We start from the raw sequence: 26,751 nt of genomic DNA, 5'->3' as shown, positions 1-26,751 counted from the left end.
TAAACTATGATATATTTTTATACACATTCTTTATTTCACCTTAAATATAATAATAAGACTAAATGGAGTTAGCAAGTCCACACTAATGGTTCACTAATAACAAATATATTGCAAATCTTTACAAGCCAAGCAAGGCTATACAACAACACCAAAAGAAAACAAAACTGTAGTAGATTTTATTGTACGCTATATGTAAATGCATTGAAAATGTAATATTCTTGAAAAGGTGCATATAAAAACTACTGCCTAACAAATTGTAGCTATTAAGTGTTAGTACATACAACATAACTATTGTCACTTTCCATTAATGCTTGTTTCGTTGCCACCGACAGTTCTTTCCACTTCTGCAGTAGAACTGAATCTCCAAGTATATAGATTAGGAACCTATTTTATTATTGAGAAAGATTCCACCACCCATTTATCTGCTCTCTGTGTCCTCCGATTAACAGTTACTTGAAGTTTTTTTTCAGCGTGATGTTTGACAAGAAGAAGTGATAAATAATTTCCATTAACTTGGCAAGTTTAATAAGATTAACCTGCCTATAGCAAACCTTGCAGATACCTTCCATCTGTGACTCTCAAAACATGTTCTGGAAAAGCATCAACTAAAAAAAAAAATATATATCACAAAGTGATAAGTGTACTTAATAAAGCCAGGATGGAATGTTGTATCTCTGCTTGCTTGTCACTAGAATATAGTAGTTTACTTTTTGTTTATTAAAATAATAAACTACACAATGAAGAGTTCAGTACAAGAGCGTGTGCTTGTGAGGAGCAGAGCCGGGCTGGTCTCAGGGGTGGGCACAGGATGGATTTCATTTTTAGATTGTAACTATTTAATCATTTAAGACGTATCCATGTTGAAAAATGGTTAACCAAAGTGTGTTCAAGCTATGTGTTGGAAAATAATAAAATTACATATTTCTTGAATGCAGTTACACATGATGGCTATATGTAACATATATAAAATAAATTAGATTTTAATATTGAATATTAGATAGGAAAATAGTTCCTCCTACAGAATAAGTGTTAATAATTTTATGATGTTCCCATGACATTGCATATTGTGGCAGTGACACCTCTAAGATGACGCTCACAATGCATTTCTGATATATCCTTGTTAGGATGGCAATAGTATTCAAATAAAAGTCCAGTTCACCCTTGGTGATCTCTAGCAGCCATCTTTAGCACCTAATAATTCTCTATAAGATAGGACAGCTTGTCTAGCATTGATTGCCCTGCCCACAGGAAACACAATCCTTTTAAACTCTAAGCTTTTCTCCAGTTCTAGCCAAATTGATAAGTTTCAAACCCATGTCTGCTCCTTGAGTCTGACACCATGTCTAGCAGCACCCTGTGTAATAATGTTTGATGCACGAACTTCATCACACTGTTTCCCTTTCATCACACTATGTCCTTTCATTACACTTGTTGCCCTTCATCACACTGTGCCCCTTAATTTAAGTGTGCCCTTTCATCCCACTGTTCCTCCTTCATCAAACTGTGCCCCTACATCACACTGTTCCCCCTTCATCACACTGTGCCCCTACAGCACACTCTTCCCCTTCATCACACTGTGCCCCTTCATTACACTGTTCCCCCTTCATCACACTCTTCCCCTTCATCACACTGTGCCCCTTCATCACACTGTTCCACCTTTATCACATTGTTCCCCCTTCATTACACTGTGCCCCTTCATCACACTGTTCCCCTTCATCACACTGTGCCCTTTCATCACACTGTTCCCCTTTCATCACACTGTGCCCCTACATCACATTGCTTCCCCCTTTATCACACTCTGCCCCTATAGCACTCTCTTCCCCTTCATCACACTGTGCCCCTTCTTCACACTGTGCTCTTTCATCACACTGCTCCTCCTTCATCACACTGTTCCCGCTTCATCACACACTGTTCCCCTTCACCACACTGAGCCCCTATATCACACTGCTTCCCCCTTCATCACACTGTGCCCCTACAGCACTCTCTTCCTCTTCATCACACTGTGCCCCTTCATCATACTGTTCCCCCTTCATCACACTGTTCCCGCTTCATCACACTGTGCCCCTTCATCACACTGTTCCCCCTTCATCACATTGTGCCCCTTTATCACACTGTGCCTGTGTCCAGTTCATCACACTGTTCCTCTTCATCACACTGTTTTCCCTTTATCACATATGTATTTTTGGAATGTGCGAATGTGAAGCTATACAATGATTGTAGATAGGCAAACAGATGACTACATTAAAGTGGAAGAAAAAAGATATTTTGATATGTTGTAGAATGACTGTTGTTTACTTGGTTGTCGATCAACTGTCTATACTCAGGAAATCATTCAGTCGCACTTGCATGCTGACAAATTTCAGTGAATATCTGTTGTATTTTCCTAGTCACTGATTTGGACCGACAGCCGCGAGCAGCAAGAAAATATTACATTATCAGATAGTTTTCTTTACTGTCACAATATACAGCCCAGTAACAGACACAAATAGATCTTTTATTTTATAGGTGCTAAAAATGTTATTCGTGGAAGAAGTGTGCATCTGTATTTAGCTGCGCTAGAAAGATTTCCTGTGTCCACTTGCAAAGATCTTATAAAAGGAGCACACATAAGATCTCTGTGAGGACGTCAGGATTGAAACCAAAGCTCACTAGATACCCGATCCTCTAGGTTCACAGGTCACACAGGTAAGGAGACAGGAAAGAGATAATAATCCCTTTTATCAAACAAAGTGCACACACTTAGCAAAATACAACAGTGCACCCAAGGAAAAACTTGTTCCCCCACCAAATATAACAAGTGTCAGCAATTCACCAGTGCAAGTAAAAACTCCCCAACAAAGTGCCCAGCAGGTTACCTCCCAGCACAGAGTCCTAGCAGACCCAAACTCCTAGTAATAAAATCCACAGCTGACAATCCAAGTGGGCCAGGGGTTCTGATCCGTAAGGTGGGTCTGTGTATCTTTCTGATACCAGCTGCTCGGCCAACTATCCACCAGCGGTGGGACCCTGGGTATTAGTCTTCCTACCAATGTAGGCTCACCAATTTCCCAGAATCTGCAAGTGTCTACTAATGGAGTTGTGACAGAATCAGTCCTAGAGGTACATTGTCCGATCTGTCTCAAGAAGTTCCTGCTTCATGCATTCCTTTCTGGCCCTGAGAGAATACGATTACTCTCAGTCAGTCCAAGTCCTTGCTCTCTCAAGATTCTCCAACAACACCATCCCTTCCCCAGACATCTCCTTTTTGTCCCTTCTCACAAGACACCCGATCCTGGCCACCTCCCTTGGTCAACCTCCTGCTCATTGTCCTCTTGTGATTGGTGGTGTGAAGAGTTTGGGTGGTAACAGGGGTGGAAGTACAGCATGACATCAGTGGTCTCCCACCTGCGGTTATGGTGCCATTCAGACTGTGTTGAAGAGTTGCTGGAACAATAGTTAGCAAACAGTGAGAGTCCACCTCCTCTTTTTAACCCCTTCCACTCTTTTTTTGATGTCACAGGGTCTACAGCTGTTTCACACTTCCTGTGAGCTCCCTCCCTCTCCGGACACCACAGCAATAACAGATCTGGCCACCGGGTGGCATTTAATAACAGAGTGGACCACGGTTGTTCAATTGGCCCACTGATGACAGACCGGGTTGGCACTATATTCCCAATCTAAGGCCCGGGTCTGTCACATCCTCCATAGCACAGATACCCATCCCTACCAGCAAGGTGTCCTAATATCTCCTAAATGCAATATTTATTGTACCTAAAACCAGGACAGGTAGAACTAGAACACACGGGAGTCCTGGTTTATTTTCCATTTAATTTCATGTTGCACTGGAACATTTTACAGATGTTAGAATTTACTTTTCTATCACTGCCATGAACTCTTCTATATTTCTTTACCTATAATGACTCAGCTTGCTGCTCCCCAGCCAACTTCATTATTCACTTCTGACACATGAAATAAAAGATTGCAGGAATTCTCAGACTGGGTTATTTTGGGTGATGTGTGTATATCTGTGCAACCTTTTAAGGAATGTATCTGCTCAAGTCAAAAATTAGATAGTATAAGCAGACTTGCAATTGCACAAGTTGATTGGTTTTGAATGGATTAATGTATGATTTTCATTTGGCTAAATTTTATTTGTGAATAGCTATTATTGCTAAAAGTAATGATACTGTTTCTAAGTGGTCAGACTAGAGTAATTAATCAGTTTTTATTTATGTTCATTTTTATATGCTTCTGTTAATATTAATTTATAGACTGGCAGCGGATTATACAGTAGCACATACAGTTCTCATGAATCTGGTAGTGAATTACTTAGCCTGAAAACTGCATTTTTCCAATTAAAGATTTAGGGCCTGATTCATTAAGGAAAGTAAAAAAATTGAGTAAGTAGTCTCCTGGACAAAACCTTGTTACAATGCAAGGGGTGCAAATTAGTTTTCTATTTTGCACCTAAGTTAAATACTGTCTGTTTTTTCATGTAGCACACAAATATCAACTTTAAATTTCAGTGTACAAATAAGCTATCAAGTATTTGTGTGCTATATGAAAAAACTGACAGTATTTAACTTAGAAAACAAATTTTCACCCCTTGCATTGTAACATGGTTTTGTCCAGGAGACTACTTACTCAATTTTTTTACTTAACTTTCCTTAATGAATCAGGCCCTTAAAATTGAACGTTTTCTTTCCAGCTATTTGTTCTGTTTCCTTTGAGCTTATCAGTAGAGTTTCCATGTCATAAGGACTGTCAGGGGTTGGCTCTACCTATATGATAAATACAAGTGAATGCCTTCTTCTGCTGTTACCATCTTTACATTTCTAATACTACTCCTGGTCCTGCTGTGAGTTTCTCTTACATAGTACAAATAACTGATATGTGTCATTTTTCTGTGTTGCTTTCTAAAACCATATGATTAAAAACAATTCTAAGTTTTTCAATGCTAAAATCATATCCAGTGTGCTGTACCATTTTATTGTTTACCAATGATTTTGTACTTTATCATACCCTAATAGCAACCTGGTTTACACTTTAACCATACTGGTTATTTAGAGACTTAGGCTGGGTACACACTACAGAAAATTTCTTCCAATACCTTATCAGTAATGATTTTACTATAACTGGAAAAAAAAAAGTCCCGATCAGCATGCTGATTCATGTGTACACACTATACTTATTTTTATAAGATTTATCCCTGTGCTCTTCATCTGTCATAACCATCGGCTGAAAAGAGCAGGACTCTGTAAACTCTATGGAGATCCTAATCGTGAGTGCATACATACTGCAGAAGAATTGGAAGACCATTCCATTGTTGAATTATCATCATCATCATCAACATTTATTTATATAGCACCAGCAAATTCCGTAGCACTTTACAATTATCATCAGGCTCAGTACCAAGGGATTGGCGAATAGCAGATGTGGTGCCGTTGTTTAAAAAGGGGACGGGATCACAACCAGGGAATTATAGACCTGTGAGCCTGTCATCAATAGTGGGGAAACTACTGGAAGGTATTTTAAGGGATAGTATTCAGGATTACTTGGTACGCAATAAAATTTTTAGTGGGAATCAACATGGATTTGTGAGGGATAGGTCATGTCAAACTAATCTAATTAGTTTTTACGAGGAAGTTAGTGGGAACTTAGACCAGGGCAGCACAGTAGATGTGGTCTACTTAGATTTTGCAAAGGCCTTTGATACAGTGCCTCACAAAAGGTTGATTTACAAAATAAGGGAATGAATCAACATTTGTATTTGGATCAAAAACTGGTTAGAGAATAGGGAACTGAGAGTTGTGATAAATAGAACATTTTCTAATTGGTCAAAAGTCTTAAGTGGAGTACCTCAAGGTTCCGTGCTGGGGCCACACCCTTTTAATATATTTATTAACGACCTTGGTGATGGCTTAGAGAGTAAAGTTTCTATTTTTGCAGATGACACTAAACTCTGTAAGGTAATAAAATCAGAGCAAGATGTAGCTTCTCTACAGAGGGACTTAAATAAACTGGAGGATTGGGCGGCCAAATGGAATATGAGGTTTAACATAGATAAATGTAAGGTTATGCATTTAGGGATCAAAAAAAAAATGCAATCTATAACTTAAATGGAATTATTTTAGGAGAATCTATAATGGAAAAGGATTTGGGAGTGCTCGTAGACAGTAGAATTAGCAATAGTGCTCAATGTCAAGCAGCAGCTGCAAGGGCAAACAAAGTAATGACATGCATAAAAAGGGGCATAGATGCAAGGGAAGACAGTGTAATTTTTCCACTGTATAAATCGTTGGTAAGACCTCATCTTGAATATGCAGTACAGTTCTGGGCACCACTCTATAAAAAAGAAAATTTGGAACTAGAAAGGGTTCAGAGAAGGGCAACAAAATTGATAAAGGGTATGGAGTCATTAAGTTATGAGGAAAGGTTAGCCAGTTTAGGCATGTTTACTTTAGAAAAGAGGCGTCTAAGAGGAGATATGATTACTATGTACAAATGCATTAGGGGTCAATACAGAGAACTTTCATGGGAACTTTTTACCCCAAGGACTATACAAAGGACACTCGGTCACCCCCTAAGGTTAGAGGAGAGGAAATTTCACAACCAGCAAAGGAAGGGGTTCTTTACAGTAAGGGCAGTCAAGATATGGAATTCATTGCCAGGGAAGGTTGTGATGGCAGATTCAATAGATATGTTTAAGAAAGGGTTAGACAATTTTTTAGCTGAAAAGTGTATCCAGGGATACGACCGTTAATTAAAATGAGGGATAGTAGTGAATAAAGGGTAAAAATGGGACTGCAATATTGAGTCTGGGGGGATTTTCACAATTGAACCAGATTGGCAGTTGCTTACTCTGAATCAATTTCAAATATAAGTGCAGAATCGCAGGAGATCCAAAAAAGGTTGAACTTGATGGACTGGTGTCTTTTTTCAACCTCATCAACTATGTTACTATGTTACAATTAATAAAACAATACTGGGTAATACATACAGACAGAGAGGTAAGAGGGCCCTGCTCACAAGCTTACAATCTATTGGACAATGATAGTTTGATACACAAGGGCATGTGCTACATCATATTGCACATTGGACCAGTTAGAATGCAAAGGCAAAAAGTATTGAGTGGGCTGTGTGATCAGTCACACAGCACTGTTGGTCACAGGGTTGTTGTTTTGTGCTAGCTGTGTAGAGGGTGGTAATAGGGTAACTTAGGGAGATTAAGATGGAGGTTGAGGAATGACATAAGTTTGTCTGAAAAGGTGGGTTTTCAGAGAACACTTGAAGGTTTGAAGGCTAGAGCAAAGTCTTACTGTGCGAGGGAGGGAATTCCACAAAGTGGGTGCAGCCCGAAAAAAGTCCTGTAACCGGGAATGGGAGGATGGGATGAGAGTGGAAGAGAGACGCAGATCTTGTGCAGAATGGAGGTGTTGAGTTGGGAGATATTTAGAGACAAGTGAGGAGATGTATGTTGGTGCAATTTTGCTGACGGCTTCGTATGTTAGAAGAATATTATATTGGATCTGTTGAAAAACAGGCAACCAATGTAGAGACTGACAGAATGGCTCAGCAGAGGAGGAACGATTTGCGTGCAAAATAGAATGTAGGGGTTCGAGTCCAATTTTGGGGAGACCAGTAAGAAGAGATTGCAATAGTTGATGCGGGAGATGATGAGTGCATGAATTAAGGTTTTTGCAGTGTCTTGTGTGAGATATGTGCATATTCTGGAAATGTTTTTTTAGATGTATGCAGCATGATTTAGATATAGAGTCGATGTGAGGAACAAAGGATAATTGTGATTACACCTAGGCAGCGAGCTTGCAAGGTGGGATTTATGGTCATGCTATCAAAAGAAATAGAAATGTCAGGCAGGAAGCTTCTGTTTTTGGGTGGGAATATTATTAATTCTGTTTTTAAAAGATTGAGTTTGAGTTGGTGAGAAGACATCCAAGATGAAATGGCAGAAAGAGAGACAGAAATGCGAGACAACACAAATGGTGAGAGATCAGGAGAGGATAGATAGATTTGTGTATCATTCGCATAGAGATGATACTGAAATTGAAAGCAGCGTATTAGTTTTCTAAGAGAAATGGTGCAGATAAAGTATAGCAGAGGACCTAGGACTAAGCCTTGTGGTAGACAACTGATAAAGGAAGCGGAGCAGTGGTGGATCCAGAGAAATTAACACTGAAAGAGTGATTAGAGAGGTAGGATGAGAACCAGGATAGGACAGTGCCTTCAAGACCTAGGGATTGTAGTGTTTGTATGAGGAGAGAGTGGTCAACAGTGTCAAATGCAGCAGAGAGATCCAGGAGAATTAGAAGAGAGTGTTGGTTATTATTTTTTGCTGTGATCAAATCATTGACAACCTTGGTCAGCGCAGCCTCTGTGGAGTGTTGAGAATGAAAGCCTGACTGAAGAGAATCCAGTAGGTTGCTTGCTGTAAGAAAGTGTGTGTGGTGAGTGTAGGCAATTCTCTCGAGAAGCTTGGAGGGGCATGGGAGCTGAGAGATGTGGTAGTAATTTGAGAGAGAGTTTGGGTCAGCATTTATATTTTTTAGAATAGGAAAAATCCCTGCATGCTTGAATAGTGATGAAAACATACCAGTAGAGAGAGAGAGAGAGAGATTACAGATTTTAGTTAAAGGTGGAATGAGCACAGGAGACAGGGACCTAACATTTTGTGAGGGAATGGGATCAAGAGGACAGGAGGTAGAGTAGGAAGATAAGAAGAGAGTAGATACTTCATCTTCTTTTGTGGGATCAAATGAAGAGAGAGTGTCAGAGGGTGCTACAAAGGAATTGAGCTGATTGCTTATCGAGGGAGATGATACCATTTCTAGTTGGATCTTATCAATCTTGTCCTTGAAAAAAGAAGCAAGTTCCTGGGCACTGATGGTAGTTGGAGGATTTGGGGTGGGAGAATTAAAAGTGTTAAAAAGGCGTTTCGAGTTAGAAGCTGGAACATAGATGAAAATATGTTTGTTTTGCAGTGTCCAGAGCATTTCAACAGGAGTGGTAGATACCAGTATATGTGATGAAATCATTAGAGGTGCGAGATTTACACCAGTGACGTTCTGCTTTGCGAGAAAATGTTTGTAGATGTAGTGTTACTTTAGTGTGCCACGGTTGGTAACGAAGTCTACACAGAGAATGAAAAGTCGCTGTAGCCACTTGATCAAGGACAGTTGCTAGGGTTTGGTGAAAATGAGGTACTGCCCTATCAGGGGAGGAGAATATAGAAATTGGGGAGAGGAGGTGTTGAAGAGAGGTGGAAAACTATTGAAAATCAATAGAGTTAATATTCCTGTAGGTATGAGGAGGCTTGGAAGAGTTTTATAGCGGGGAGGGTAAAGAACTGTAAGTGAGCAAATAGCTAATAAGGTGATGATCCGAGAGGGGGAAAGGAATGTTAAGGAAATAAAAAACTGAGCATAGTCTAGAGAAGACAAGTTCAAGACAGTGGCCATCCTGGTGAGTAGTGGATTCAATCCACTGGGAGAGGTCAAGTGAGGAGGTTAGAGAGAGCAGTTTTGAAGCAGCATTGGAACATGGATTAGCAATTGGGATGTTGAAATCAACCGTGATGATGGTGGGGATGTCAGAGGATAAGAAGTGAGGGATGAGATTTTTAGTCCGGTTTAAAAATGAAATGAAATGATATGATGAGCTTTGGAATGATAATCACTCATAGTTGCAGTGCACACACTAATGCAATATCGGACTGAACAGTCGTTTATCGTGTGATTGTCACGATAATCAGCTGAAAGCCCTGTAGTGTGTACCCAGCATTATATAGAAGCCATATTTAAATCAAGATAAGTTCCATAAGTTAATAAAGTAAAGTGACACTTGTATATGCATAATCTATTGCATGTAGGTTCTTTATCATATTCCAATGATAGACAGGAGCTAGGCAGATTATTTTGCAGTCTTTTATTTATTAATCAAAGTGTGGGGAGAAGAAGGACCCATCCTCAGCCATAAACATGTCCCTCTCCTACCTTACACAAAGCAATCTATCAAATACGCCGCAAAACATTTGAACTTCCAGTCAAATAACCCAATATCCCCAAAATGTCCTTATTTCCTTTTCCTGGAACATTAATGCTCAACTTCGGCTAGGTACAAACTGGAGGTTTTTCAGACGATTATCGTGCCAATCACCCGACAAACGACCGCCCGCCACATATCGTGTTAGTGTGCATAATTACATGATGAACGAATGTTGTTCCAAAGTGACGATTGTAATTTCATTTGGTTGGTTGTGCTGTATAATAATCTCGTTCCAATCACCTTCCGATCATATAGTGTGTATGCACTAACGATCACAATCTCCATAAAGTTTACAGAGTCATGGTATTTTCAGCCAATGCAGCAATGCATATGTCCTAGTAACTAAATGTAGAGAGTACTGTAGACGGAATAATTTGTTCATTCGTTCTGAGACTGAATATTTTGTTTCAGAGTCACAGAAGCTAACGAAATTATGACATGTGGATAGCTATTACAAGGCGGTTAATGAGAGGAATTAATTAATGAATGCATATGGTGCTGTCATTCTCTAAACGACTATAGGACCAGATGAAGAGCACAGATTTGAAGGTAAATTGTGTGTAGTGTATATGCATGAATTGCCCGACTGATCAGACCTTCAGTCGAAGGTACAATAGTTGCAGATAACAGATTGGTCGGATAATTCTCCAGTGTGTACCTAGCCTTAATCTGCATCAACTCAAACTATCTCCCTCAATAACATAGCTCATAGCACACAATACCATCCCATCCACAATAACTTACACTGAACACTCACACTGCCTCCTGCAACATTGTCAGCACTCTCTGGTCATCCATACAATGTAATTACAGTTCAATTTACTCTCTTACACCCTCTAGTCAGGAGCCCTAATTAAGACATAATTTAAAAGATGTATTACTTTTGATAATAAAAAAATTAAGCATTTTAGACAAACACAAACAATAATACTCCTTTGGTTTTCTATTCAGCATGTAGTAATGTGACTCTCATCAGCAATTTGATTCTGTAGATCATCTGCTAAATATGACCTGTCATTTGGTTCAACTTATTTCTGATGATACAGCAGTGGTAACATCTATGCCTTGCTGGTTTACTAAGAAATATTTTTCTTCATTAATTTAATTGCCATCTAATCCCAAAATAGAATTGAACTTTTCATCCAATGATTAACTCTGATTGTTAAAATCAGCAATATTCAAAAATTGACACATCTCTGTTAATGAGAAAGCCAATCACAATAATTATAGGAAGGACAATATGCTGTATTCATTTATCTATAAAATAGAGATGTGAAGGTTATTTATTAAAAATAGAAATCAAAATGTTTTTAACAGTGGTGGAACAAGACATGAGAGGGTCTTTAAAAAAATTCTGGTCGGGCTTCACGCTTCAGGGGCTCGGTTGGACCCAGAAAAAGGTTGTAATAGGTATAAAAATGGACAGGTTACAGGTGCTTTATGCAATTAGAAACTCTTAAAAGTAAAATGATTTACTGCTGGTATTGAGAATTGCGCCTCTGTTAATGCACTGTAGGTAGTACTTTCCCAGTTCTGAATGCGTGATGTGGAGTGACAAAGAATGCTCTGCACAGCCAGCCTGCATTTACAACAATGTAAACAGCAGCTCTGGTGTAATCTGGTAGCTCTTGTGTATTTATCAGCTGGCTGGGTGTCTTCCATGATGTCATGTTTTAAGCTTGCCAAATTATTTGACAAGTGGGCGCCTTGCATGCTTCAGAATTTCCAGCCTAACAAGCTTGTAAAGAAGCATGCCAGGCTTGTAATGTTTTAGTTTAGGAAATTTAGGAGGGTGACATATTTATTTATAATATGGTTAGGGTGAATATTGACATTGGTGTCTGCCATCATCACATAAGTCTCACACTTCCATCCTTGCCTTTATAAAAACTGCAATCCATTTCCACCTTAGACTATAATCCAATTATTAATTTTGAAGTTACTTTATTTATATTAAAAATTTCAAATGTTTGGTAAGTATTAGGCGGTACAGTAAACAAAACGTATCAACGTATCATCTCTGATGCACAAGTAAATGAACACAAACTAAATGCACATGTTGGCAGTAAGAAAAAGAAATTAGAAAACAACAGTCCACATGCCACTGTAAACAGATGTCAAGCATGTATATAATAGATAGCAGTGGCGCACACAGGGGGGGTTTCTGGGTCTCCAGAAACACCCCCCCCCTCCGCTAAAAAGTGCCCTACAAGTGCCCTACTGTAGTATACAGCAGCCGCGGCGCTGTCTAAGAAGCGTCCGCGGCGGTGCTGTATTGTATACAGCACCGCCGCGGACGCTTCTTTGACAGCGCCGCGGCTGCTGTATACTACAGTGCAGCTGAAACGGCGCTGCCGCGCATGCGCGGCAGGTCTCTAGATTTATTTATTTTTTTCCGGGGGCGGAGGAAACCCTCCCCTGACAAATCCTCCGTGCGCCCCTGGATAGATTAGTGTAAGGACATGTGCTGGAGGGGTAGAGGAGAGGTATGTTTAGGATGTGCCAGGTAGAGAGTTCTCATGGTGAGTCATTGAGGAAAGTAAGGCAAAAAAAGGATTAAATGTTCTCTGGGACAAACCATGCTACAATGCAAGGGGTGCAAATTAGTTAATTATTACTGAAATTTAAAGTTGATATAGGACATGCCCTATGCCAACTATAAATATGTCCCCATTTACCTCCCTTTCCAATGCAACATGGTTTTGCCTAGGTGCAAAATTACTCTTTTTTTATGCTTTGCTCTCCTTAGTGACTCAGGCTTGGTGAATACACCAGGGGTCCCAAATCTTATGGAAGGAGGCAACAGTGTTATTCTGGAGGCTGGTGATGTATTCCATTTTTGAGACAAACCAGATGCACCCAGCTCATCAAACCGCTAGGCCACCCCCAATCCCCCTGCCTAAAACAGAGTTGAATAGCCGTGTGCCATAGCGGCACTTGCTCACCATGATGATATACAACTTCCTGCGAGTGGGGACAAACGTGATGACTGTCAGGATGGCAGGACAGTCCACTTATATCGGTCCTGTCCTGATTAAGTTATGACAGTTGGGAGGAATGTATAGCGTTATCGTCTTTATTTATGTATCCTGCTGTATTCAAATACCATTTCTGTTTCATGATTAAACATATATATCATAAATAAACATCATAATTAAACAGATTAGCATAAATGCTGAAATAATCGAAAAACTGTTCATATGAATAAATGTCCCTTCTTATGAATGCAGCATTACTTACCTCTACAGATTTACAAGATTCTTCTAGTTGGCTAATCACTGCTTGAATCCGATCATTACATCCAACCAATACTGCAATGCCATCCGACAGTTCAGACTAAACAGGAAAAAAATACAATTATTATCTGTACACATCAAATGCAAAAGAAGATAGAGACAGATTAAGACCCTATGGGTCCCTAGGCAAGATACTGGCCCTGAGCCTTCCACCACTCTCACCAACAATAGGGCTTCTTACCTCTTGGTATATAGAGCCCTATGTGTTTTGTCATGTATGTACACAATCGAGAGTGAAAGTGCAATATAAAGTGGCATCACATGCAGGCCGGACACATTATGAATATAGATAATGGGCCTGACTCATTAAGGAAAGTGAAGCAAAAAATTGAGTAAGATTTCTTACTCAAGTTTTCTGGACAAAACTATGTTACAATGCAAGGGGTGCAAATTAGTTTACTATTTTGCACATAAGGAAAATACTGGCTGCTTTTTCATGTAACACAATTACTTGATAGCTTATTTGTACACTTAAATTTAAAGTTGATCTTGGACATGACCTACCCCAAATATAAATCTGCCATCATATTTTAAATTTACCTACCCTCCAATGCAACATAGGTTTGCCTTACTTACATACTTTTGCTTAACTTTCCTTAATGAATCAGGCCCAATGTCATTAAACAAACTTAATCAATACTTTTCATAATAAAATAAATTGCAAAGATAAAATGTGTTTAATTGGTTCTTCTGCGGCTCTGAAAAAGGCACTTTCTACATTTCTATTATCCAGGCCCACAGAGTGTCAGAGGTCAGCTGTCTGCTAAAAGGTTTGACCTCCCCAAGTCTAGGCCGATTTCTGGAAAGTGTAACTCTACTACCTTCTATCCCCAATATCTGCATATAAGTACTCTCTGGCTTCAACCCTTTAACAATACAGAATCTCTTATTGATCGACTGATATAGGGGTAAGAAAGAGAAAGCATCTGCCCACAATGAGCAACTGGATAGCTGAAGATAACACTATTATTCAATTTTAATTAATTTAAAGACTAGATAAATGCTAAACAAAGACTAATAAAAACTGAACAAATATTGAACATTTTATTACAAATGTGTCCTGGGCATAGTAGCCAAAATTTTAAAATAATTTCCAGGTACATTTGTTGGTGGACGCCAGTGCCTGTAAGTACATGAGTACAGTGGGCATTGGTGCACTACAACCTCCATCATAACATGTTCACTGGAGTTACTTGTAATCTCATTGTTTGTATTACAAATGCTCTCATTTAATAAATATTAATTTACACAGTCCAGAGTAAATGATTAGATAGCAAAAGCAGCATTTTATATACAAAATTACAGATATTTTGCTATGCAAGTGACAAGTCTCTACAAACTGGGACCAATCCAGGTGCACAGGGTGTTTTGATGTGTGCAATAAGTGTGCTTAGCTAAGGAAGCCCACTGTGTTCTTTCCAGGCTCTGTGTTCAGCAGTACACTGCAAAATGCAGTAGGGAATATACTGCTGAGGGAGGCGATTTATAGCAGTTACAAAAAATTCAATTGTGTTTTCCAAAAGATCCTTGCGGAAATGAGGAATGGAGGAGATTGATAGATGGAATGAGGGTAAGTTGAGAGGAGGACAACTAAGAGATGGGGGGGAGGGGGGGTAAATGTATCAAGCTGCGAGTGTCCGGCAGGTTTGAAAAGTGGATTATTTGCCTGTAGCGACCAATCAGATTCTAGTTATCATTTGTTTAGTATATTCCTCAAAATGACAGCTAGAATCTGATTGGTTGCAATGTGCAACATCTCCACTTTTCAAATCTGCCAGAAACTCGCAGCTGGATACATCTACCCCAGGGTCAATGCTTGTATACTCTGTCATGTGTGTACATGTGGAAAAAGGGCTGAGTGAATGGTGTTAGGAACCCTCTACCCAATATCATTTTGTGTCCCTAAGAGCAGCCTCGTCTCTGCCTCATCTATATTAAGTAATAAGCTAAATATTTGATAATGTCCTCAAAGTTTACAAAAAAATTAATAATTGATTACAAATATTGATAGAACTATATACACACACAACTATCTATCTATCTATCTATCTATCTATCTATCTATCTATCTATCTATCTATTTTTAAATTAGCTGTAGAAATAAATAATTAGAAAACACAGTCATTACTAAAGTCTATAGCTTTGATCTCTTCTCAGAGAAAGATTTGAATACACCAGAGATTAACATAAAAGGAATAGACCTATGACACACAAAAAGGAGTAATCATCCTTTCAAAAGGTGTTGCATTTTTGTCTTAGTCATCTTGATTGTCTGTATCAGGCAACAAGTCACAAAGGACTGGTGCTAAACATGCAAATTAAATATAATTATCTTACCAGCTATATGATAGCTTCCCCTTAATAACATGTGAATTAAAAATATTTTACTTTACACTTTTAGATTAACAATATCAATAAGGAAAAAAAGATCCCATGACCGTATATGTGCGTAAATACATCATAATTGCTATTATTATTATTATTATCATATTTTGTACATAACACCAACATGTTTTGGTGCACGGTATAAAAAAAAATATTGTACGTAAAGGGACATATTCAATTGTCCGGTTTCCGCGGCGCATTAAAACTATTACCGTTATTATGGTTATAGTTAGCTGGATTTCAGGTCGCAGCTCCCTGAGCCGCGAGCTGAAATCCAGCGAGAAAACTACCGTAATAACGGTAATAGTGCGCAGACCGTGGGATTTTCGGTGTTTCCGCCGACAATTGAATATGCCCCAAAGAGTCTGTGTGATGTGAAAGACCTTGAATGAAAATACAAAAGTAAAAAAGTGTAATGCAAATGGAGTTATGTGACATGCAACTTTTTTTTTTTCTTTTTTTTTTTTTAATATAACTACCACTGTTTTGGCAGGGAACAGAATGGATTTGCAGGCAGAGAAGACTGTGTCTGCAGGGATCATTGCCTGCAAATCCATTCTGTTCCCTGCCAGGGATGGTGCTGGGCAAATCAGAGAGCCCTCATCTCTAACCACCATTACCTCAAAATATAGGCACAGGGGAGACCTCTACAAATTTGAAGGATTAAACCTAATTGCTGGAATTCAAAATGTTTTTAAAAGTGGGCTGTAATTGAAAGGGACACCTGATTGGACAGGTGGACCAGTGCAGTTCCAGCAGGGAAGAAGGTACTGCTCGGTGGGGGGTTGTCTACAGGGGTATTAGACTTTACGTTAGATAGTACTCTTCTCTCATCAACTTGAAAGAACGAGAAAACTAATTTACAAATTATTGCTTTTCCAAACTCAGTTGTGCCTAACATTTCCTTCAATGTGTTGGGGGTTGGAGGACCATGATGGTACAACAGGTGACCAATCACTTGCCTCCCACACCAGTTAAAATTCTGCGGCAAACTCCACAGTGCTCCTGCTGTTGGACAACAGTATCCTGGAATATGAGCAACAAAATAACTAATAGAAATGCCCAAATAAGTATTTAAAAGTGGGTTTGACCCAAATACAAAGCCTAGTTGGTGTTCTGTAATATGAAGTCCCTAGTTTAGGGTCTTCGCCTTGTTTGGGTATAGGGGGTAGTATACATCTCATTGAACGTTGGATAGCATAGCTGACACCTATGAATTCTCTGATAGAGCTTTAATAATTTATAATATTCAGACGTGAGACCTTCCAAGCCTGGAGATTTATGTGTCTGCATGCTGGAAATAGCAGCATCATTTCTTGAGAAGTAAGATCTGTATCAAGGAGGTTGTTTTTAAGAGGATGTGAGTTTAGAGATCTTTAAGCAAATTGTCTTAAAGCGTAATATTTGGAGGAGTAGCTAGAGATTTGAGCAATGTTGGTGAAACATGACTGCAATTTCCTCAGACTTCGTAAAGGCTTCTGACTTATCCTGTCTAATTGTTACAATATGGTTCTTGCGTTTCATAGTTTTTGTCATGTTGGCCATGAGTCTCCCCATATTTTTGCATATATTATCATCACTTAATTATTATAAGACAATAATTTTGGAGAGGGCAGAAATGTTTACAGTAATAATAGGAAAATTACCTTTTGACCCTGGAAAACATGAGCAAGAGGAGCAACTTCACAGTTTTTATGAGCCCCAAACACTTTACACATGGAACATGTCGGCACTTCACAATTCAGACAATATATGTTAATTTTTTCATCTTCGTGTTCTTCACATATTGGTTGGTTGGATTTCCTTTCAGGCCTGTGAGAAATCAATGAAGAATAATTAAGTGAATTATATTATAAAACACAGTTCTAACATGTTTAAGTGTAAGATTGAGATTCTACTTAATTGTGATTCTACATAATTAGCTCACAGATGAATATTGATGCTCATGGATCAAGACGTATTGTTGTAATTAAAAATAAGTAGAACTTGTGCAAAACAGATAAAATTTGCATTTGTTTTTTCGGAGTGCTTTTCTCTTTGTAAGTACAAAAGTGGCTGCTGAAACTGTCTCTTTTCTCTCCTGTGCATAGAATGCCACTGATATAAGCACTTAGGCTCCCGGAATTGGACAACGAGGACATAGAATAGAAGGTAAATAACAAAATATGTATATTTATAACAAGCTGAATGCAGACACTTGGAATGTCCACATGCAGAAATTGTATTTAAATGATATGTATATGAGATTCGGGGTGTGGAAAGAGCACGTTTATGGGGGCATTCTATGTAATGTGATGTTATTGAAATAATAACATATACAATTGGGACACATGTAAATAAAGACAGTCCTGGGGGTATATTTACTAAACTGTGGGTTGGAAAAAGTGGAGATGTTGCCTATAGCAACCAATCAGATTCTAATTATCATTTATTTAGCACATTCTACAAAATGACAGCTAGAATCTGATTGGTTGTTATAGACAACAACTCCATTTTTTCAAACCAGCAGTTTAGTAAATATATCCCCTGGTGTTCTCTCACACTCATGATTGATTTAAGACATAAATAAGGGTTGAACAACAACTATTTTTTGTAAATAAAATTGGAAAAAATGTTAAATAGTTAAAGTAACCAAAGTGGTGATCAGAAAGTGATCATAAGCTGGATTTTGATATTTTTCTTTCTTTCACCATGTATGTTTCCAACCGTACGCGCAATCCCGCAACTTTAGAAGTAGAGCACTTTTCTGTTCGTTTTTTTCCAAAAAACAAAATGTGGGATTGTTCCATTTGCATAAATAAAAATGGTATTGTATTGTGGGGTTTATTTTTATTTTTTTACAGTTTGTAAATAACTTCAAGTGTGAGTTTATAGTTTAGTAAACCACAATTAAATCCATGCAGGATGGGGAGATACTAATCATCACACGGCCAAATTGTAACCAGGTTGGATAAGTATTACTAATTTAAATATATTATAACATTATTTTTCTATAAAAAGGGGACATCTTGGTTTATGCAGATTATTATTATTATTATTATTATTATTATTATTATTATTGTTATTAACATTTATTTATATAGCACCAGCATATTCAGAAGCGCTTTAATGTGCCTCATTGATTTAAAAAGATAATAACTGAAGACCTTTATAAATATTAACACAATTTGTGTATTGCATAATTTGCATATAAAGACCTAATTCATTTTGGAATGCAAAGTGAACACAATTTGCATTTCTTTAAAATCGATCGGAAATTGCACCTATGTACGCCCGTGTTGAAGTACCAGTGGAAGAAACGCTTCCATTTGAACACAGGTATAAGTATGATCTGGCTATATGGTAATTGCCGTATGCAGACAGACAGAACAGACTGCAGGGTACGCACAATGCTTATGTACAATATAAAGTCCTATCAGAACGCATGTGAAAAACAATATGTAATACATTAACAACTCTTATGATAACTATAATCATTAATAAAAATACATTTAAAAAAATCTATTTTTTTTACATTATATACATGTATCAGGATGTTCTTAATGCCTACTGTACGTAAAATGCATTTTTACGGTGACTCTTACTTGCAAAAAAATGTTCTGAAATGCATATGTACTAAAAGAGAAATATATTGCATCGGGTAGACCCAACTACTACTACATCAAATACTACATGACCAAATACTACATATCAACCAACATACTCCCAGTCATCATAGGAGTGGTGCACCCACACTTAACGGAGCACTCCGAGGTCCAGAATATTAAAACATAATTTCAAACTTAATTGATATGCATTCAAATATTTTTTCAGTAGATTTTCTATACATATATTTAAAAACATACTTAATTAGAAAAATATTTAAAATGTGTGTATTGTAAATGTGAACCAGATAGGTAAATAACTGTTAAGAATAGCAGCTCCTCACTGCTATAACTTGCCGCTAGCGCCTATAGTGCCTCTAATATGTATTTCTATGTATATAGGTTTATTAATTCTTTATTTGTCACTTGCAGGGTATTAGCCCCACCTATATATTGCAGGCAAAGTGTTTTATTTTAACCCTGATAAGCACACCTATGCAACTATAGATAAGTATATTCAGTCAGGAGAGTCCATGCTCGAAGCTTGAATCAGACTGATGTGTGTGAGCTCCGCACACCCTTACTATTACACTGCCTACATGCACACGCTGCTTCCCTCCTCCGTTCTGCCCCGTAGGTAGTTGGAAGTGTCATTTGCATTCCCAGATAAATTAAATGCACTTGCGTTCACTGGCGTAAAGTCAGGTTCTGAGCATACAACTGAACTTACATCTGAAGATAAATCAGGTCCAGCATACATGCAGTCAGGCCCGGCGCTCCCATTAGGCAAGGTTAGGCACTTGCCTAGGGTGCCGGGCTCTGGAGGGCGCCTGGAAGGCGCCTTAGAAATAAAATTACTTTAAAACTGTGCGGCGACCGCTGACCATACCTTTCACGGCCGCCGCACAGCTTCCGATAAATCCACGGGGAGGGGGGAAGGGGCTATGGATCACCATCGCCGCCTCTCTGCTCCGTCTCCTCCCCTCCACTCACTGACTGTCGGGCGTGACATCATCATCACGGCCCGACAGTGTCAGTGAGTGGAGGGGAGGAGATGGAGCAGAGAGGCGGCGGTGTTGAGGCAAGGTAAGGAAAGATGTGGGGAGGAGGGAGGAGGGCGCCGATTTTTAAAGTGTGCCGGGGGGGGGGGGGGCGATTTTGACAGTGCGCCTAGGGTGCCAAGGACCCTAGCAGCGGCCCTGCATGCAGTTCACTTTCATCACCATTTATTCATGCAATTCTTGCTTAATTTATGATGGACAGCTGTTGACTTTGCTTTGCCAAGGCGTGGTCTGGAATTGAGATGGTTTCCTGATGGATTTTAAACTCATCCCACCAATAAAATGTTCCAGGGTTCCTTAGTGCAGTAGTGCTACTATTGTAGATCTTTGTGTCAACAGTACGAGCATCACATTATGTCACAAGAAATTGTTTTGCACTCACATGTGTCATTATCCTCTTATGCCAATTTTAAAATGAGATAGTATTGCTATATTATCCTTTATATTAAACAGCAAACAGTGTTGTGACATTCTATAATCTTTCAGTGGGAACATGATCAATTTTTTAAATATCACATTATTTACTAAGTGGAGTTGAGAAATGGATTGTGAAGCTCTAATTAATCATTTGCTTTCAAGAAGTATCCATTGAGCAAATGTCATATTATCAACACCTCCACTTCCTAGCTGGCAGGAAAATAAACTTGTGAATGTTAAGCTGGAAGGTGTGTATTCATTAAACCTGCTGACTCACTGGAACTCACAGAAAAGCTGAACATCTAAAAGTGAACTTTCACTGGGCCCTATCAATAAAATAAGTTGAAATGCCACTTATATTTGGATAGTCTTAGCACGTTATCTGTGAGAGGTATCCCCAAGATTACTGAAAAAAGAAAAAAGTAGTTGATTCAAAATAAAAAGTGTTGCAAACAGCCCCCCCAAGATACCCTACAACTGTTTATGGATACTAATTAACCCAGAAGACATGATCATATTTACATTTTATCCTCGCTAAAGGCAGTTATATGGGGTGTAGCAATACAAACGGGTTCTGGACTTAAAAAAGTGAATGTTCATCTGCAAAACGAACTTGAGTCTAAACTCTCCAACCTAGACTCCATGGTCAGAATTCAAGAGGCCCTGTCCGGACTATGCCGTAAATTTTATACCATGGGTCATACGGCTGGTAGTTTACTAGCTAGGAAGCTTAGAGGTCAGCAAGCCAGGAGTAGAATTTGAAATATGGTGATGAATTAAAAATATCAAACCCATGGGACATAGCTAATTGGTTTTCCAAATTTTATATGGGCTTATACAACCTCAAGGATGATAAGGACACCTATCTGCTATCAAAAAATGACATCCAAAGCTTTCTCAACCACCCACACCTCCCCTCACTAGATCATGACACCATTCAGTTGCTAAATGCCCCCAGGACTCATTTAGAGATCCAGTACGTTTTTATACACCTACCAATAAACAAAGCTCCAGGCCCTGATGGCTACATTAATGATTTCTATGATATGCTCCAAAATGACCCTATACCTATATTAGTGAATCTGTACAACGCGGGCACAGACTGTGGCAGATTTCCCTGGGAAATGATCGAAGCCCAGATCATAACTATTCTGAAACCTGGTAAAGACTCAGCTGATTGTATCAATTTTAGGCAAATAGCCTTACTCAACACTGACTTAATCCCCAATTTAATACATCCCAACCAAGATGGCTTTGTAATGGGAATCAGGCATCCGACAATACAAGGAGCATTCTTAATATTGTGGAACATATCTCAAGATACCAAGGTGAACTGTTTTTGCCTTCTCTATACACGGAGAAGGCATTTAACAGGATACACTGGGAAGTTAACAGAGACACTTGGTCAAATTGGTTTTAGTGGGACGATACTTAATGCAATTACGGCTCCTTATCATGGCCCATCAGCTAGAGTCTTTACCAAATTCCTCTCAGATAAATTCTGTATCACCAATGGCACTAGACAGGAGTGCCCCACGTCATTTATATGACGTGGGGCACCCATATACGTCACGTTATTTATATCCAAGCCATAGCCATAGAACCCTTAGCAGAAAACCTTTGCAGATACACGAGTTTCAGGGGATTAAACCTCCAGGGCACTGGTCAAAGTTTGTGCCTATTTGCAGATGATGTTCTCCTCTTTCTTACCAAACTTCATTGTCGCTGATGCACTGGATTTTAGACAGCTATAGCAGATCCACCTAATATAAATTATATACTACCAAGAAGGAGGCCCTGCCTATCAATATGCCGGTTGATAAATTAATTTATTTGAAAAAACTCCATAAATATATTTGGAAGGAGAGCTCTATCTTGTATTTTGGAATCCATATTTCATCAAATATTACTGATGTATTCGATGTTAATTACCCCTCGCTAATTGCGCAACTCACCTGGTTGTTTACGTCCTGCATGGGCTACGAGGTTTACTGGCTGGGGAGAGTGGCAGCATTCACAATGATGCTAATTCCTAAACTGATGTATGTTTTTTGAACAATACCATATCTCACTCCGATGAAGTATCTGGCTCCACTCTCTCATACTCAAATATATTTGGAGAAGAAAGCCCTCAAGTGTAAATTTTAATCATATGTATTATCTCCAAGATTAGAGACTCGGTGCTCCCAATCCATTATAAGACCTGGGTTGATCTAGAGCGAGCCCTGAATCCTGCCTTCCCTATTGAAGATCTAATCTGGCTTCCCAAATCACTTAGAATCAAATAGTATTAATATTTATATTAATTCTCACAAAAATCCAGTTTAGTTTTGAAATGAAGACAACAGAAGTTCCCTACTCCATGGCAGCTTCCATCAGTCTGGTTAAATGGCAAAGTTGGCACAAGTTTGTTACAGATGGAGAGACTCCATGCTTCTCCATCCATCAGATTCTGTAGATGTTCCCATATTATGCCTACTTTCTATAGGTGCTATAGTTGAGATATCTTCCATTCTTCAGGCTAATTTCTATAATAAATGGAGCAATTTTCACAATTTTGTTGTAACCCATTCAAACAAATCAAATGTTAGATGATTGGTATTTTGTGAATGAAAAGGGACATCAGATCTGAGGTAGAGCTAGAGTAATGGACTTAGGGGAGACTTATGACAACCATAATAAGCTTACAGTCAATAATGGCATGCAGACAGCAGTTAGTGATGGCTGCACCTTAAATCAGACCTGTGTCCTACCCCCCACATAGTCATCTTCTCACAACTATAAAACAGTTACAGATTTGTGAAGACAATGAGAAATTACAAGGTAGTATGAAGGAGTCATCACACCAAGGACAGGGTAGGTTAGAAGATCTACTGAATAATATATCAATTCAGCCACTGGATCTAGTGCATTTCACTGTCATTGCTGTAAACTGTTATCGCTGTTTCCATCTCTGTTCCTCCTTTGGTAATCTCCAATCAGCTGTGTTTATGTCTTTATCTGTTTGTACCCTAGAATCCAGCAAATAATCGCACAAACCTCCTGCATGGAGGCCTTTCTTTAAAGCTTAAAATGGGCCCATAACAATAAAAAAATATGCACTATGGACCTGAATCAAGTCTATGGGGTAAATGTATCAAAGTCCGGTTTCTTCATCTCGCGGAAGATCGGAGTCTTTGCAGCTAAAATTTAAAGGGGCGATGGCTTGTAAAGGCAAGTTTACAAGCCGCGAGATGAAGAAACCGGACTTTGATACATTTACCCCCAGATGTACGCCCGTTTGTGTAGCGGAAATTCCCATGGGAATTCCCACTGTGCTTGTCTAGAAACCAAACTTACGTAATTTTACACAATTGCACGGAATTCATATCCACAAGCGGGGGGGGGGGGGGAGTGGAGGTGCAGATTAACATCGGTCATGTACAGTAAGTTTATGCAGATTCGGCTAATTCAAATCCTGTCTTTAGCGTGAGTACACCTGTTTTCAACTGTATCTTTTGCTGATAATACCGGATTATAGCTGTAACCAACATGGCATTGCCTCTCTGATTCTGATTGGATAACAGCGGCAGCATTCACTTGCTGTTTAGGAGGTGTGAAAAGTTTGTCCTTACTGCCGTTCGAGCATATGTCTCGGTAGCTAGCACAGAAAAACTGTATGCATTTAAGATTTATTTTTAGTACATATTGTACGCACTGTACCAATTGAAGAGTTATTTATTCAGTAAGTTATTTTAAAATAATAGATTACATTGTTTTTTCAATTTTCAAATATATGGATCATATTGTAAAATATTATAGTTAAATTTGTTTTTGTTTTAGTTTAGGTTTGTTATTCTATTGCTATAAGTTGCTGTTTTAATTTATGATTATATAAAAGTTTTGTGCATTCTGATGTGAATTAATTGTAAATACTCATATAGTAAACATGTAATACCGGTGCTTGTATTACATATAGTGTAATACAGGCACCGGGTCCAGACATTGGTGCTTTAAAACCAGCAATCTGACTCTGCCCATTAGAACTGATGTCATTTACCCTGGAGACATTTCACGAAGTCGCATTTCACATGTGACAGGATTTAAGCATGTACAGATGGTTGGCTGTAAGTTATATAATAAGTCTATAATTCTGCTTTGTTGGGATTACAGATATCGCATTTTTTAGGTCGCTCTCACGGTTGTTGGTTTTATTGCCGATGGACAAACGTACCCCACCCCTCTATTCACATCATAATGTATCTTAAGAAATGTTTGGATTTGAATATGGGCAGAAGAGTTGCGTACTCTTTTATACAGGGAAAACGTGTATATATTGCTTTCCAATTTGAATCCGGCACTATGTGTATACATTTTTCTTATTTTTAAAATATATGTTTCCCAACAAAGCTAAACTGGCTACTATGGAAATACAGTGATGATATAGCTAGATGTAAATCAAAATGTCATTAAGACTCTGGGCCTGATTCATTAAGGATCTTAAGTTAAGAAACTTCTCCTGGACAAAATCATGTTGCAATGCAAGGGGTGCAAATTAGTATTCTGTTTTGCATATAAGTTAAATACTGACTGTTTTTTCATGTAGCACACAAATACTTGATAGCTTATTTGTACACTGAAATTTAAAGTTGATATATGTGTGCTACATAAAAAGACAGTCAGTATTTAACTTATGTGCAAAACAAAATACTAATTTGCACCCCTTGCATTGTAACATGGAGTCCAGGAGACTTAAATAAAAAGTTTCTTAAGTTAAGATCCTTAATGAATCAGGCCCTCTGACTTTAACTAGTTAAGCTAAACAGACAATCTTCTGATTCAGCAGGAATTCTTGGTTGAAGAAAGCAGCACATAATTAGCTTGAGTGTCACATGGTGGTGATCACTTTACATCCAATCATGTGACACCAGCAGCCAGGATCAACCATTGCTTCTGTCACTCCTGCCAATGGCACTGAAATGATTCATCCCAGGGGTAGCCCAACCCCTTGAAGACTAGCAATCCAACTGGTGGCTCTTTATGTTGCTTTAATAACATGATGACTTTAAGCTATTCATAGCTTTACTTTTAAGAGTGTATCATCATAAGTGATATAACACAGCTGTTTTAGGGTAAGTTCACAAAAAAATGAGACTCATTTGAGACTCTTCAGTTGCATCTTGTAAATGGGAGTACTGGTTTCTGTGTAGACAGCCTCTTAATTATAAATTGGAAAAGTAAAATGCATATCTGTCAATGTTTTGATACAATTTCCTTTTACTCTTTAGTGCTTAGCAAATGACTATGTCAGACACAGTGTTCTCTATGCAGACAGAACAATACAATCGGTAATATGATTCTGTAAATGTTTCTCTCTTGGATATAACGACCTGAGCATTGCACTGACCCAGTATCAGTCCAAGGAGAAATGTGAAATTAGGTGGCACGTAGAAGATATCATGGTGCGTTAGCTGCACAACTTGGATAACTGTGGCCCCCAGGTTCCCTTAATGGGAAACTTCCCCTTTTATTTAAAATTTCTCCCGGAATCAATATGATACAACCACCCCATATTGCATAAGGGTGACCAGCCATTCTAATAATTCCATTTAGCATACAGAAAAAGACAAGTGGTACTGACAAAAAAATTGTTATGAATAAAAAATTAAAAGTACAGTGGTCAAAATCTATCTATTTAATCTATCTATTCTATCTATTTAATAATCTATCTTGCTCCCTTCAGACTATCCATAAGCTCTAATATATGCCCAGCCATTCACCCACATACATTTTTTTGTAAATAAGACATTGATATGGTGACGGGTTACATACCTAAATATATAGCACTGTGTGACAATAACCTTTAAGAAATTCTAATTGTATTGTTATTGTCTGCATGAGAATACTGTGCTGTGACTTATCAATTTACTGACTTTGTCTGTTCCTGGTTTATGCTGATATCTGCCTGTCCTGATCTTCTGTCTTCTT

General features: G+C 38.5%; 1 protein-coding gene across 3 annotated transcripts in view; it reads right to left on the bottom strand.

The window, feature by feature from the left end:
• TRIM55 (tripartite motif containing 55) overlaps positions 1 to 26,751 on the bottom strand; it is a 98,221-nt gene that overhangs the window by 52,881 nt on the left and 18,589 nt on the right. For all 3 annotated transcript variants that reach the window (XM_075213590.1, XM_075213589.1, XM_075213591.1), the window contains exons 3-4: positions 17,369 to 17,534; positions 13,282 to 13,377 (exon numbers count right to left, since the gene is read on the bottom strand). In XM_075213590.1, coding sequence (XP_075069691.1) covers positions 13,282 to 13,377; positions 17,369 to 17,534 — 262 coding nt within the window. The remainder of the gene's footprint in view (positions 1 to 13,281; positions 13,378 to 17,368; positions 17,535 to 26,751) is intronic.

Source organism: Mixophyes fleayi, chromosome 5 (assembly GCF_038048845.1).
Source record: "Mixophyes fleayi isolate aMixFle1 chromosome 5, aMixFle1.hap1, whole genome shotgun sequence".
NCBI classification, from domain to species: domain Eukaryota; kingdom Metazoa; phylum Chordata; class Amphibia; order Anura; family Limnodynastidae; genus Mixophyes; species Mixophyes fleayi.
This window is presented reverse-complemented; position numbering and strand designations above follow the sequence as displayed.